Source organism: Eptatretus burgeri, chromosome 5, assembly GCF_056783735.1.
Source record: "Eptatretus burgeri isolate ZD-2024b chromosome 5, Ebu_testis_v1, whole genome shotgun sequence".
NCBI classification, from domain to species: domain Eukaryota; kingdom Metazoa; phylum Chordata; class Myxini; order Myxiniformes; family Myxinidae; genus Eptatretus; species Eptatretus burgeri.
This window is the reverse complement of record NC_140965.1, coordinates 19,678,617-19,692,708: the sequence shown is the minus strand read 5'-3', so window position 1 is coordinate 19,692,708 and position 14,092 is coordinate 19,678,617. Positions and strand designations below refer to the sequence as shown.

The 14,092-nt window shown below is 45.8% G+C and overlaps 1 protein-coding gene across 4 annotated transcripts in view; it reads left to right on the top strand.

The window, feature by feature from the left end:
* The window catches only part of LOC147025972 (uncharacterized), a 60,193-nt gene that overhangs the window by 29,016 nt on the left and 17,085 nt on the right, over positions 1 to 14,092 (top strand). For all 4 annotated transcript variants that reach the window (XM_085880912.1, XM_085880913.1, XM_085880915.1 and 1 more), the window contains 3 exons: positions 3,869 to 4,012; positions 12,119 to 12,351; positions 12,455 to 12,731. In XM_085880912.1, coding sequence (XP_085737038.1) covers positions 3,869 to 4,012; positions 12,119 to 12,351; positions 12,455 to 12,731 — 654 coding nt within the window. The remainder of the gene's footprint in view (positions 1 to 3,868; positions 4,013 to 12,118; positions 12,352 to 12,454; positions 12,732 to 14,092) is intronic.

Here is a 14,092-nt window from a genome sequence, read left to right as displayed (position 1 = left end):
TCTTTCAGAGCCACTCCTTTGTGTGTTTCGGGTCGTTGTCATGCTGGAAGACCCAGCCACGCCCCATCTTCAATGCTCTTGTTGAGCGAAGGAGGTTGTTGGCCAAGATCTCACGATACATGGCCCCATCCATCCTCCCCTCAATACGGTGCAATCGTCCTGTCCCCTTTGCAGAAAAGCATCCCCAAAGAATGATGTTTCCACCTCCATGCTTCACGGTTGGGATGGTGTTATTGGGGTTGTACTCGTCCTTCTTCCTCCAAACACGGCGAGTGGAGTTTAAACCAAAAAGCTCTATTTTGGTCTCATCAGACCACAGGACCTTCTCCCATTCCTCCTCTGGATCATCCAGATGGTCATTGGCAAACTTCAGACGGGCCTGGACATGCGCTGGCTTGAGCAGAGGACCCTTGCGTGCGCTGCAGGATTTTAATCCATGACGGCGTAGTGTGTTACTTATGGTTTTCTTTGATACTGTGGTCCCAGCTCTTTTCAGGTCATTGACCAGGTCCTGCCGTGTAGTTCTGGGCTGATCCCTCACCTTTCTCATGATAATTGAGGCTCCACGAGGTGACATCTTGCATGGAGCCCCAGACCAAGGGAGATTGACTGTTATCTTGAACTTCTTCCATTTTCTAATAATTGCGCCAACAGTTGTTGCCTTCTCACCAAGCTGCTTGCCTATTGTCCTGTAGCCCATCCCAGCCTTGTGCAACTCCACAATTTTGTCCCTGATGTCCTTAGCAGCTCTCTGGTCTTGCCCATTGTGGAGAGGTTGGAGTCTGATTGATTGCGTGTGGACAGCGGTCTTTTATGCAGATAACGAGTTCAAACAGGTGCATTTAATACAGGTAATCAGTGGAGAATAAGAGGGCTTCTTTAAGACAAAACTAACAGGTCTGTGAGAGCCGGAATTCTTCCTGGTTTGTTGGTGATCAAATACTTATTTCATGTAATAAAATGCAAATTAATTATTTAAAAATCATACAATGTGATTTTCAGGATTTTTGTTTTAGATTCCGTCTTTCACAGTTGAAGTGTACCTATGATAAAAATTACAGACCTCTACGTGCTTTTTAAGTGGGAAAACCTGCAAAATCGGCAGTGTATCAAATACTTGTTCTCCCCACTGTACACACACACACACACACACACACACACACACACACACACACACACACACACACACACACACACACACACACACACACACACACACACACACACACACACACACACACACACACACACACACACACACATTGGGACCATAGTCTGAGCAGAGTGTTGGTGCGGCTGAAGCAGTCTCCTTGGCTATTGGACACAATCCTAGACGGGTCACCGCTCCGACACAGAATACCAGCATGCTGGCACTCATTTTTGCCAACCACGGAAGGATAACAGGCAGAGCCAATAATTTTTGTTTTTGCCTTGGTGTGTCTTGGATTTGATTTAATTGCATTTCCTTTGAAGAACCTTTTGAACACCCCACATAGTATGGTCTGAGTCATCATTTTGCTTTGCCAACAACTATACAATTTGGGGTATACAGTACGATGGAATTTAAGCTCAGGGAAAGGCCATTTGGTCCACAGTGCTTGTGCAATATGCATACTCCAGCACAGCCCTGGATTAATCATTGAGCAAAATAAGCATGTGCTTAGGGCCTCAAGGGAAGAGGGGCCCCACAGTTTTTTTTCAGTGCCAGATTTAAAATGGACCATGGTGCAAATGTTGCAGCTGAACCAGGGCCCACAAAAAGGGGGCCCCACAATAAATGAAAAAAAAATAGATATGCAAGAATATTATTTTTTTAACACTTTTTTATGCAATGTAATACTTACGGTGCAGTTAGGGTTAGGGTTTACTGAAAGTTTTGTTTCATTTCGAAAAATAAAATTTCATTTTACAGTTTAGTATTGTTTATATTTTTGATTACATATACAGGGTGAGTCAAAAGTAGCGCCCGATTTCTGTTTTTTCGTCTGTCAGATTTTTTCTGGGAAGTCATGTTGTTAATAATTGTCTTGCAGATTATTAATTTTCGTAATTTATTTATTTTTGATTTTGTTTTGCAGGTTATTGCTGCGAGTTTGGAAAGTTACTGAATTTGCACCAAATTGAACCATGAATTACCTTTCAATGAATCAACGCATTGCGGCCGTGAAACATTACTACAAATGTAATGAATAACCAACAATGGCGGCACGCCGTTTGGCACAAGATTTCGATATTAACCCACCTCAGGGAAGAAAAATACAATTGATTGTCGAGAAATTTGAAGCAACAGGGGCGGTAGCCACTGCAAAGAAGTCCGGTCGTCCGAAAACGGCAACGAATGTAGCTAAGGCTGAATAAGCCATCAGAAGTCTGGAACAAAGTCCGTAAAAGTCAACTCGCCGTTTATCTGCAGAGTTGGAAGTGAGCCAATCAAGTGTTATCCGTATCCTTTATGAAAAAAATGGAAACCTTACATTCCATGCTTACTGCATGCCCTTCATGATGGAGATGACGACCGCCGTCTTCAATTTTGCGAAGAGTTCTTAGCTGAACTTCACGAAGAGGACACAATGCGAGACAACATCTGGTGGTCAGATGAGGCATGTTTTAAGCTTAATGGCACAATTTACAGACACTTGTATCTACTGGGCTGCGAATAACCCAAGAGTGGCAGTTAAGAAGGAGGTAAATTTACCTGGAGTGACAGTTTGGGCAGCCATATCTCCATTAGGGATAATTGGACCCTTTTTCTTTGAGGGATCTGTCACTGCAGAAATTTACCTGGATATGCTGCAAACCTTCTTTTGGCCCAGGGTACAAGATCAGGACTGTTATTTCCAGCATGATGGAGCTCCACCTCATTCTGGACGTTATGTTCATCAGTGGCTTGATGAAAACTTTCCCAGAAAGTGGATCGGCTACCGCGGTCCGATCGAGTGGCCGGCACGCTCCCCAGACCTTACACCTCCAAATTTCTTTATTTGGGGGCTCATGAAAGACCTTGTTTATCGTGAAAAGCTTCGAACCATTCAGGAATTGAAGGCTCAAATCACTGCAAAGTTTGAGGAAATTGATATCGAACTCTGCAGACGTGTGTGCCGCTCTGTGTCTGCTCGGCTGCAATTGTGCATCGATCACGAGGGAGGGCACTTTGAAAACTGCAAGTAAAACAGCTTGGTACAGTTCTGTAATAATTTTTTCTTGAATAAATGGTTAGATAAACATGTCATTCATTTATTTCTACCTTCTTGTACACTGTAATACAAATGGCAAACAAACAATCAACTGACAGAAATCGGGCGCTACTTCTGACACCCTGTATATGGGGGTACCATAATCTTTTCATGCTTCGGGCCTCTAAAGGTCTTAATCCGGCCCTGCCCCAGCACCGTTGCCTCCTGCTCAAGAAGCCTTTAAGTGAGGAATTTGCAGCAAGAATACAAGTTGGTATTGGCCTATTCTTTCAAAGACACCTTGAGATAATGTCCATTATTAAATGCAGATGAGACAGCCAGATTTACACCTCCATTTGAACAATACTCTGCGATGCAGCACCCCCTGCTGCCTTTGCACCACGATAACAGTTTTCAGTAAACTGACCCTGTCTGAGGTCCAACCTACACCAGACAGCTTGGTGGCAATTAATCAGTTTCGCAATTGTTATATTCTGTCGCTTGCTTAATTATGACAAATATGGTTGAGCAATGGATGGCAATTAGTGAATCAAAAGTAAAAATAACGATTCATTTAAATGTCGCTCTTATTGTGTCCACAATCATTACTTTAGTTATATTGAAAGGTGTTCACAGTTTTCTATAATTCAGCACAACTGATTTATGGGGTTTATACGTGTGGTGTTTCTCTTTAGGCTGATGAACTGTGGGACTTGTCAGGCCTAACTGGCCACCCAACTCGAATGCCAATAACTGTGGTTGCTGTGGATACAAAAGGCAGAATCAGGAATGTCACAAGTCATGTGACCTGTCTGTCCCTCAGCCCAGAGGTTTTGAAGGTGAGAGACATTAATGTCGGACCAATTCCTCATGGTGGTAACCAAACACAGCATTTGTACAACAATAACTGTTCATTGTGTCACAACCGTTTTAAGCATGATTAACACTATCTTGTGCTTATAGCACATAAGGGTTATTCGGTCATGGATATTGATGATGTGGGTCACGTAGTTATATTGTGCACGATAGTTGGTCATGTGACATGGATAATGTTTTTGATTGGGAATGCTTGTGCCAAGTTTGAACAAAATCGGACCATGCATGTTCATGAAATGGTTGGAGATACTGTACATTTTTAAGTATTAAAATAGCCGCCAGTTGGCCATCTTGGATCTGATCTCGAAAAACAATGACTTGCATATGCAAGCCATCATTCATTATCTGTGGGCCAAGTTTGAACAAGATCGGTAAATCCATCCATCCATCCCTCCATTGGGACTGAAATGAGGACGAGAGAAGAACCTTCAGAGTATAGGCTTTATTCCATTTGATTGAAGCTGCTTCTACGGGCACACCAGGAAATACAGACGCAGCATGGAGTACATAAGCAGTAAGGTACACACGCGCAACTAATCACCGCAAAATAAATCAGTATTATATATCAATCAGTATTCTCACCATTCAATGAGCACCAAGTGAGCCGCCGACATAAAACGACAATGCCCCAGGGACAATCCGCGCGGCCGAGCCGAACCTCAGCTTTATCTCTTCTGTGCTCGAGCCGGGCAACATGTGATCACACGTCACGACCTTCAATTCACCACATTATCCCCGTCTTTAAAATGTAACTAGAGGCCCAGCTAACGCACCATGATTACTTCAGCGCTACAGGAGTATACATTTCAAGCAATGCGAACTATCTAAACTATAGAAGCATACATGCCAAGCAGTGAGGATTATTTTGAGGTGTAGGAGCATGGTAATGAGCATCGATATATTATGTAACGAGCATATAGGAGCATGAGCATCGAGGATGCCGATAATCCCCTTTACAGATTGAGTCGGCGAGGGGGTATTATTCGTCGGCCTCTCTGGGAGTAGATGGCGGTTTCACTTGAGGGAGGATTCCGATCCTCTTGGTGAGCCTCGACTCGTGCTGGAGATGACTCCCCGATCGCTCCCGGGTGGAACGCGGTAGCCCCATCGTCACCCTTCTCGGGTGGAGTCCCTGGGGGGGAACACCTGGGGAGGGGATGTCAGAGGGAGGTGTGCCAGATGGTGGTGTACCTGCGGGAGGAGTGCCTGAGGGAGCCAAATGACGAACCGACACAGTGGTCTCCCTGCCATCCGGGAGCCTGACATGAGCGTATTCTGGATTAGTATCGATGAGTTCGACCTCTTCCACCATGGGTTCATACTTGCTTTGTCGTACCGGGCGTTTCATGAACACTGTTCCGGGATGGGTTAGCCAGTTGGGCACCGATTGGCCGTCAACATAACGTCGCTGGTGAGTAAACATTCGTTCGTGAGGAGTTGCATTGGTGGACGTGCAGAGCAAAGAGCGTATGGAATTCAGAGCGTCGGGAAGGGTAACCTCCCACCGCTCGGGGCCCAGTCCTCTTGATTTCAACGCCAGAGTTACGGCTTTCCAAATGACCCCGTTATACCGTTCCACCTGACCATTACCCTGTGGGTTGTAACCCGTCGTTCGACTAGTTGCGATGCCGTGCTCTAATAGGAATTGTTTTAGCCCGGCCGACATGAAACACGGCCCTCTGTCTGAATGTATGTACGAAGGTTTCCCAAACATAGCGAAGAGGTCAGACAGACATTTCACGACAGTGCCCGAGGTCATATCCGAGCACGGAAACGCGAAAGGGAACCTTGAATACTCATCAACAACAGTGAATATGTATCTGTTGTCTGTCTCGGTCGGCAGAGGCCCTTTGAAATCAATGTTTAGTCTCTCGAAGGGAGAAGTGGCCTTGATCAGTCTGCCAGAAGCCGCACCATAGAATCTGGGTTTTAGTTCAGCACAAACAGGGCATGAAGCATTCATTTGTTTAATATCTTCAATAGAATAGGGCAGGTTCTGTCTGCGTACGAAATGTGCCATTCTGGTTACCCCCGGGTGGCACAGAGACACATGGAGGTCTTGCAAAGCCCGACTGATTGCCGCCGAGCAGTAGACCCGCGAGAAGGTGTCTGCAGCAGGGTTTTCCCTCCCGGGCCGGTAAACAATGTCGTAACTATAGCAGGCTAGGTCTATCCGCCATCTCATAATTTTTTCATTCTTAATTTTCCCGTTATTTTTCCCATCAAACATGAATGCCACGGATCGTTGGTCCGTAACGAGCGTGAAGTGGTTTCCCAGTAAATAATGTCTCCATTTACGCAGCGCTTCGACGATGGCGTACGCCTCCTTCTCTATTGCCGAGTGTCTCTGCTCGCTTCCAGAGAGAGTTCTCGAGAAGAACGCGACGGGTCGCCCGGACTGATTAAGCGTAGCAGCTATCGCGTGATCAGAAGCATCTGTTTCCACCACGAAGGGCACCGAGCTATCGATCGATAATACCACGGAATTACTGATATCGTCTTTGAGGTTGTGGAAAGCTGTTACAACAGCGGCATCTGGTGGAAAGTTTTTGCAATGCACTAGGGGATGTATTTTCTCGGAGTATTGCGAAATCCATCTCGCATAGTAAGCGAACATGCCGATCACCCGGCGCATTGTCTGCAGGTCCTGAGGTGGGGGTAGCTCACGAAGTGGGCGCAATCGCTCAGGATCAGGCTTAATCGTGCCGTCGGCTATCGTGTAGCCGAGTAGGTCAATTGACCTTGCCGAGAATACGCATTTCTCGTAGTTGAGAGTCAGATTATATTTTCTAGCAATGCTCAAGAATCTGTCCAGATTCATGTCATGTTCCCCCTGATCCCTACCGCACACTGTGACATTGTCCACGTAAACAAAAGTGTCTTTGAGGTTTTCATCTGAGATGATGTCGTCCATAACCCGTTGGAAGCAAGCTACTCCATTCGTGACACCGAATGGAATTCTCCTGAATTGGAAGAGGCGCCTACCTGCCTGGAATGCGGTGTAAGGTTTGTCTTCCTCTCGGATGGGAATTTGATGATAGGCGCTTCGCAAGTCGATGGTGCTGAATATCTTATAATTGGCCACGCGTTCGACCATCTCGTCTATGCGCGGCAGGGGGTAGGCGTCGAGTTGGGTGAAGCGATTGACCGTTTGGGAATAATCGACAACCATTCGTTTCTTATGGTTCTGACTGCTGGTCACCAACACCTGTGCGCGCCATGGCGAATCGCTCGGTTCTATAATTCCTTCTTCCAGTAATCGCTTGGTTTCTGAAGTGATGAAATTCATGTCAGCAGTGGTATATCGCCGCGATTTGATAGCTATCGGTTTGTAGACCGGCGACAGGTTAGCGAACAGCTGGGGGGACGTTACCTCTGCGGTAGTCAAGGCATTTAAAATTAGACGAGGTTTGCTTCCTCCAAAGGGTATTTCGACGCTCGTGTGCTGCTTGAGGACATTATGACCCAGAATTACGTCTGCGCACAAATCACGAAGCACCAGTACCCTTACATCCCGATGCGTGTACCCTTTTACGTCCAATTCAACATTGCAGTACCCTCGTACGCGGGACTGTAGTGATGTGGCGGCCATGCATACCGTATTGTCTGTCGGGTGGATTTTCCATTTCCTGCCCTTCACTAGCGAGCTGTTGACGAAACTTTCAGAGCTACCGGTATCAATCAGTGCCTCAGCCATATGCCCGTTAATTCGTACGTTGATGATAGCCTTGGATAGATTCCCCGGGGAGGCTGCAGTTAGTTTATTTTTCGAGTAGAGAGCCGCAGAAGTGGGTTTATTTCTCCTTAGAGTAGATTTACATACCCTGGCATAATGCCCTTTCTTGTCACAATTCATGCATGTGGCATCTCTGGCGGGGCATTTTTGGCGGGGGTGTCTTTTGTACCCACAAAAGAAGCATTTACCAACCGGAGCAGTTGCTGAGGAGTTTGACGTGGCCTGGGTATCCGGCTCCTCGGGTGTTTCTCCATCCCCTGTGTCTGGCTGTGTCTGTGCCAGCGGGGTTCCTTGAGTTCCCACCGTAGCAGCGTTCATTAGCAGCATCGGTGTCCCAAATGACTCAGATTGCTGCTGTGCCGTATCCATCGCTCGAGCCTGATCGACTACCTTTTCAAGAGTGGGTTACGCTTTCTCTAGTAAGCGTTGCCGTATGTGGGCTGATCTAAGTCCTTGGATGAATGCCTCCCGGGTCGCTTCCTTTCGGTGTTCCTCGGCGCTTACGGCCCGAAAGCTGCAGTCTTTTCCCAGCTGATTCAGAGCTTGCAGGAACTGATCGATTGTCTCCCCGGCTGCTTGCTTGCGTGTGTTGGGAAGATGTCGTATGTATACCTCGTTCTTGCGCTTCACGTAGAGCGCCTGCAGCACGTCGATCGCTGCTTCGTAAGTGTCGCACTCCGAGAAGAGCCTGTATACGCCGGGCGAGACATGATTCACGAGGGCGGCCAATTTGTCAGCTCCCTCTTCGATGATGGTCAGATAGTGTGAGAAGGAACGGAACCAATGCGACCATTTCATTTCTGAGTCAGTCGCGTTTGGGTCTGCGTCGAACCTCTCTGGTTTGTAGATCTTGTCCATCGTTGGTTGAGAGAGCCGAGAAAACCAAATGGAATAAATTGAAATGAGGACGAGAGAAGAACCTTCAGAGTATAGGCTTTATTCCATTTGATTGAAGCCGCTTCTACGGGCACACCAGGAAATACAGACGCAGCATGGAGTACATAAGCAGTAAGGTACACACGTGCAACTAATCACCGCAAAATAAATCAGTATTATATATCAATCAGTATTCTCACCATTCAATGAGCACCAAGTGAGCCGCCGACATAAAACGACAATGCCCCAGGGACAATCCGCGCGGCCGAGCCGAACCTCAGCTTTATCTCTTCTGTGCTCGAGCCGGGCAACATGTGATCACACGTCACGACCTTCAATTCACCACAGGGACCATACTCTGTGCAGAGCGTTGGTGCTGCCTAAGCAGTTTCCTTGGCTATTGGATACAATCCTGGACAGGTCACCATTCTGACACAGGATACCAGCAAGCTAGCACTCATTTTACCAACCTCAGAAGGATAACAGGCAGAGCCAACCCCACCTGGTATTAATTTAACAGCAAGTGGGATTTGAAGTTTGGATCCTCGGATCCCAAGCCCACCACCAAAACCATTAAGCCAACTTCAGGCATATCAGTCAATGCATGTCCGAGAAATGGTTGAGGACATATTCAACATCGGATTTTTACAACTAAAATGACAGCCAGCCAGCCATCTTTGATAGAATAGTGAAACAAAATGATGTGCTTATGTGTATCATCAGGTATTGTCTTTGTGCCAAGTTTGAACAAAGTCGGTCCATACATGTCAGAGATATGGCTGCAGCCAGACGCACAAACAAACAGATGGACGGAAGCACGGATGGACGAGGCCCAATCCATAAGCCTCTGTTTCGGACTAAGTCCAATGGGGGCTAATAACTTTTTCAGCTATCATGCTATGTTTTGTTTTTGGCCCCATTTCTCAATGGTGAAGAATCACTTTAAAAAAATATAAATTCTCGTATCTGGATCTTCACCGAAATTGAATAACTTTTTTTTGTCACCCACCCAGCCTATCCACCATTGTTCGTCCAGTTCTCTCCATAATTTTTTGAGATATCCTGCTCACAGACACACACACACACACACACACACACACACACACACACACACACACACACACACACACACACACACACACACACACACACACACACACACAAAGGGGTGAAAACATAACCTCCATTCACCTTCGGTGGTGGAGGTAGTAATTCGAGATATTCGTAAAGGCACCTCTCTTCCAGTTGTATTCTAAAGGAATTTTGGTGTCCACAAGGTCGTGTTGCTGGATCATTTGGGTTGGTCAACTTGGCATTGGCATTTACGCAGAGCTCATGAGGTTCACATTCCATATACTGTGTTTGTTTGTCCATCATCTCCAAATACCCTTGTAATTCATGATCCTCTATGACGTAACAGTGTGCCCATAGAGCACCAATATTACCATTTATAATCAACTCCCAATAGCAAGGGAAGCCATGAGTTTAGATAACTCAATGGTGCATTTATCAACACCTGTCTCACCTACCATCCTATTACTATGGATGGGCTGGTAACATTTATGAGTTAAAATTGCCATAAATCCTCTCGATGGTAACGGCACTTTAGGTTTCGAGAGAAAGTCTCTTGGAATGGAATTCTTTCTCAGCAACCACTTTCAGGATGGGAGGTTAGGAGATTGCAAAATTTTCTGGGTAGGAGCACCCCTGATGGAGAATATTTTAATGATGATTGTGATGTCATAGGTATGGCAGCCATCTTGGATTAAACACACAAAAAAACATCATATCTCTGAAACCTTGTTTGTCTGGGCCGTAAATTTTTCTACCAATTAAGCTTTTGTCATAAAATCTTCAACAAAGCGTTATTATGAGATTGTGGAGAATACAAATGAATAAAATGTACAATTCTTTAAAAAAAAAACTCATTTTCATCAAGTTTAGTTCAGGTACAAAGCGGACACGGACGGGCTCTGCATTTTGAGATGCTCTCAAGTTGTTTATGTTTTTCCTTGATGTTTCCATGTACTGTTTGAGTTATAAAAGATACGGTGTGTTTCTGAATATGTTACTCTTTGATTGTCTTCTGGTGCTTCCACCCTTTAAGATTCGTTTTTCATGAATCGTTTCTCAATCAAATGTTGCACATCAGGTCTATCTGAAAAATCACTCAAAATAGGTTATTCATGGATCGTGTGAGTGTGTGTGTGTGTGTGTGTGTGTGTGTGTGCGTGCGTGCGTGCGTGCGTGCGTGCGTGCGTGCGTGCGTGCGTGCGTGCGTGCGTGCGTGCGCGCGCGCGCTGCTTGTGTCTGTATGTGTGTGCGTAAAGACGGGTGTTTATGTAAACGTGAGGAAACCGATTTCACACTATCCCTTTTTAGAGTGGTGGTTCATAGTAATGCCCTTTGGAGACCTCACTCTTTCTCTTCCCAATAAATTATTCACCATGCTTTCTTGCTGTTAAAACTTCTCATCAAGATTACACTAGTGCCCCGCTTGATCTTGATCCTGCAGACAAACCTGTGGATACAATTTTGGAGAGAAACATACAATGTTTTAAATGCTTAGAGAAATCCTTTATGATTCCTCATGAGATCTGATGAGGATTTCACCAGATATGTTGATAATTCTCTGGGACATATGACAGAATGATCCCTCCATGTTCATTGGTTTATTTTGTTCTGTCACCTCTTTTTCGCCCCTCCCTCTCCGGCATCCCCATCCCCTTACTCCATCCATGCCGAAATGCAAATATGATCCAATGAGATTGCCTTCCTGGCTCTCGTGGTCTATTATCAGGCCTGTGTTGCCGAGCCCCTCTGGGAGGGCATATAAGATCTGAGTGCACATGGCCTGTGTCGGTTCCTGATGAAGGTCACTCTGTGGCTGAGCCTTCACCTGTTCCTTTTTACAATGCTGCAGCGGAACTTTTCTTGTTTTTCTGCCTTCTTTTTATTTGATTGTTTTCATTTTGGCGTGTTTGCTTTCTTCTACGACTGATGGATGCCGACTGAAAGTCGAACCTTGCATGCGTTAATCGGGTCATGTTTGAACCTCGATCAATGTATTTGAAAACTACACATGGAACTGTTCGGGCTCTGAAGATCTGACACAAAAAATGTTGATAATTGTATGTGGTTCTAATCATGAATTCTGCAAGTTATCGCTTTGAATTGGGCACTGGGTCCCATCTTGGTTCGAATACACAGTTCAGTGTGGAGCTCAAGGCATTTTTACTGGGCAGTCGTAGAGCAGATGAGTGAGTGACATTATCTGTGTCCATGTCGGGAGATACATTTCATCCATCCACAGCTTTGAACAAAACTAGCTTTCCATAGAAGCACTCTCATACACAGTCAATTTAGTTCACAGTAGGTTTGAATACAGTGTGGCCTCTTTTTGAATGATGAACATTTTATTTCCTGGTGCTGCTCTTTTCAATCTTTCGATCCCCAGGTTACATCAAGCTGTGATGAGGTCTTTGTGGATCCGAAGGAGGCAGTAGGAGAGAGACTGGGAGGCAAGGGACACATTTCCTTCTTTCTTGACTCAAAGAGTCTTCACCTCTCTGACTCTTTGGGCCTCTCGGCCAAGCTAACAGTCACAGTATGGACTCCACGTGCTGCGCCGACACTGCTTGTCTCTGACACGCACCTAAGCAGGGTGCGTGGGTGGAAGATACCAACAAGGTAATTGTTACATTCTTTTGGGGACTTGCCTTGGAACTTTGACTGGTTTACACCTTCTTCCCTTTTTGCTTGTACTCATCGATGTTAATCTGTCTCATTCCAGCATGACCAATACGACCAGGAGAATTACAAAAAAACGTACAAATCATAACTGCCATCTTGCTTACCAGCGTGCGATGGTTCGAGTACTTTGCCCTTTTATGGCTGTTGATAATGGAACAGAAAAGGGTGGTCAGGTGGTGGCAATGAGACGTCGTAAATGGTTGCTGGATGTTACCTCTCTGGTGCTGCATCAAGTCAGAGTGAGGAATTTGAAGGTCCTGTGGCTTGGTCCAGATGGGGTCCTGGAGGGTAAGGGCAAGGGGAAGTCAGCTATTGAGGTGAGTATCATTTGTGTTTAATTCTGAATCACCCTTGTCTTTGTATCCAAACATTAGTCTAAATAATTTTTAATTTGTGTTGTGCTTCAGTGAGTTTCCCACTTTGTATATTAATAATTATAGTCCAGATAATAGCTTAATTAGTGGCCATCAGCCTCCCCCCCCCCAATATTTCTGTCTGTGTCCTGCTCTCCTTCCACTCCATTTTCAGTTGAAGTAGCTCTCACCCTTTGATGTCCAGCTCTTCCTTGAGCCGAGATCATCATTAAGAAGTACAATCCAAATTGGGATGCAAGGAACTATCAATGAGTGCCTGAGAAGTTGTCATGTACTGCAAAGCAAAACAGTTGCGGAAAATAGCATATCATGCTTACATCCTATCATTCTGAGTTTGTATGCCTGGTGTTGGCTTAATAGGTAGGGTGGTGAGCTTGGGATCCTAGGATCCTGAGTTCAAATCCCCCTTGGCTGTTAAATTAATACCAGGTGGGGTTGACTGCCTGTCATTCTTCCAAGGTTGGAAAAATGAGTGCCAGCATGCTGGTATCCTGTGTCGGAGTGGCGACCCGTCCAGGATTGTGCCCAATAGCCAAGGAGACTGCTTAGGCAGCACCAACGCTCTGCACAGAATATTGTCCCAATGGATGGATGGATGGATGGATGGATGGATAGGGGAGGGGGGGACACCAACATTAGGGTTGAGGCACAAAATTAAGGGAGTTTTGGAAGAATGAGGACAAGGGAGGATACAAGGAGTGAACAAGATGGCTGCAGCCACAAATTCTTAATCGCAGAGGTGGGAGCAAAATAACTGGAAACTCAGAAGCAGGTGGGCTTACTGGGGGTAGAAAATATCATGGTTGTGGATGGGGAAGGATCTGAGATGGTGGTGAACAGCTGTCTTGAAGCGCTGGATGGAAGAATTAAATTGAAGAGAATGTGGAAGTTGGTTCCACAGGTGGGAAAGCAAAAGGAATGAATGGGTGGAGGTGAGCAGTGATTCTGCATTTTGAGAGTTTCATTAGAAGGGGGTTACTGGCATAGCGCATGTGCCCTGCAGAAACCTGGGGTTGGGGTGGGTGGAGGGACAGAACACGGAAAGCGCAGACTCGTGCAAGACCAGAGATAGCAGAAAACAAGAGACCATTGGCCTATCTGTGATATGAAAGTGGTCAGTGCAGAGACTCAGCTTCATCATCGGAGATTGCAATGATTTTTAATGTGACACCAAACTGTGTTTCCACGACATCAAACTGAGCCAGTTGTGAGACTGGGGTGCTTGCCTGTCCAAGAGGGAGAGCAGTACCCCCATCAAGCTGTGGATGAAGGCCTTGTCGGTAAATAAACGTTCAGGTGTGCCA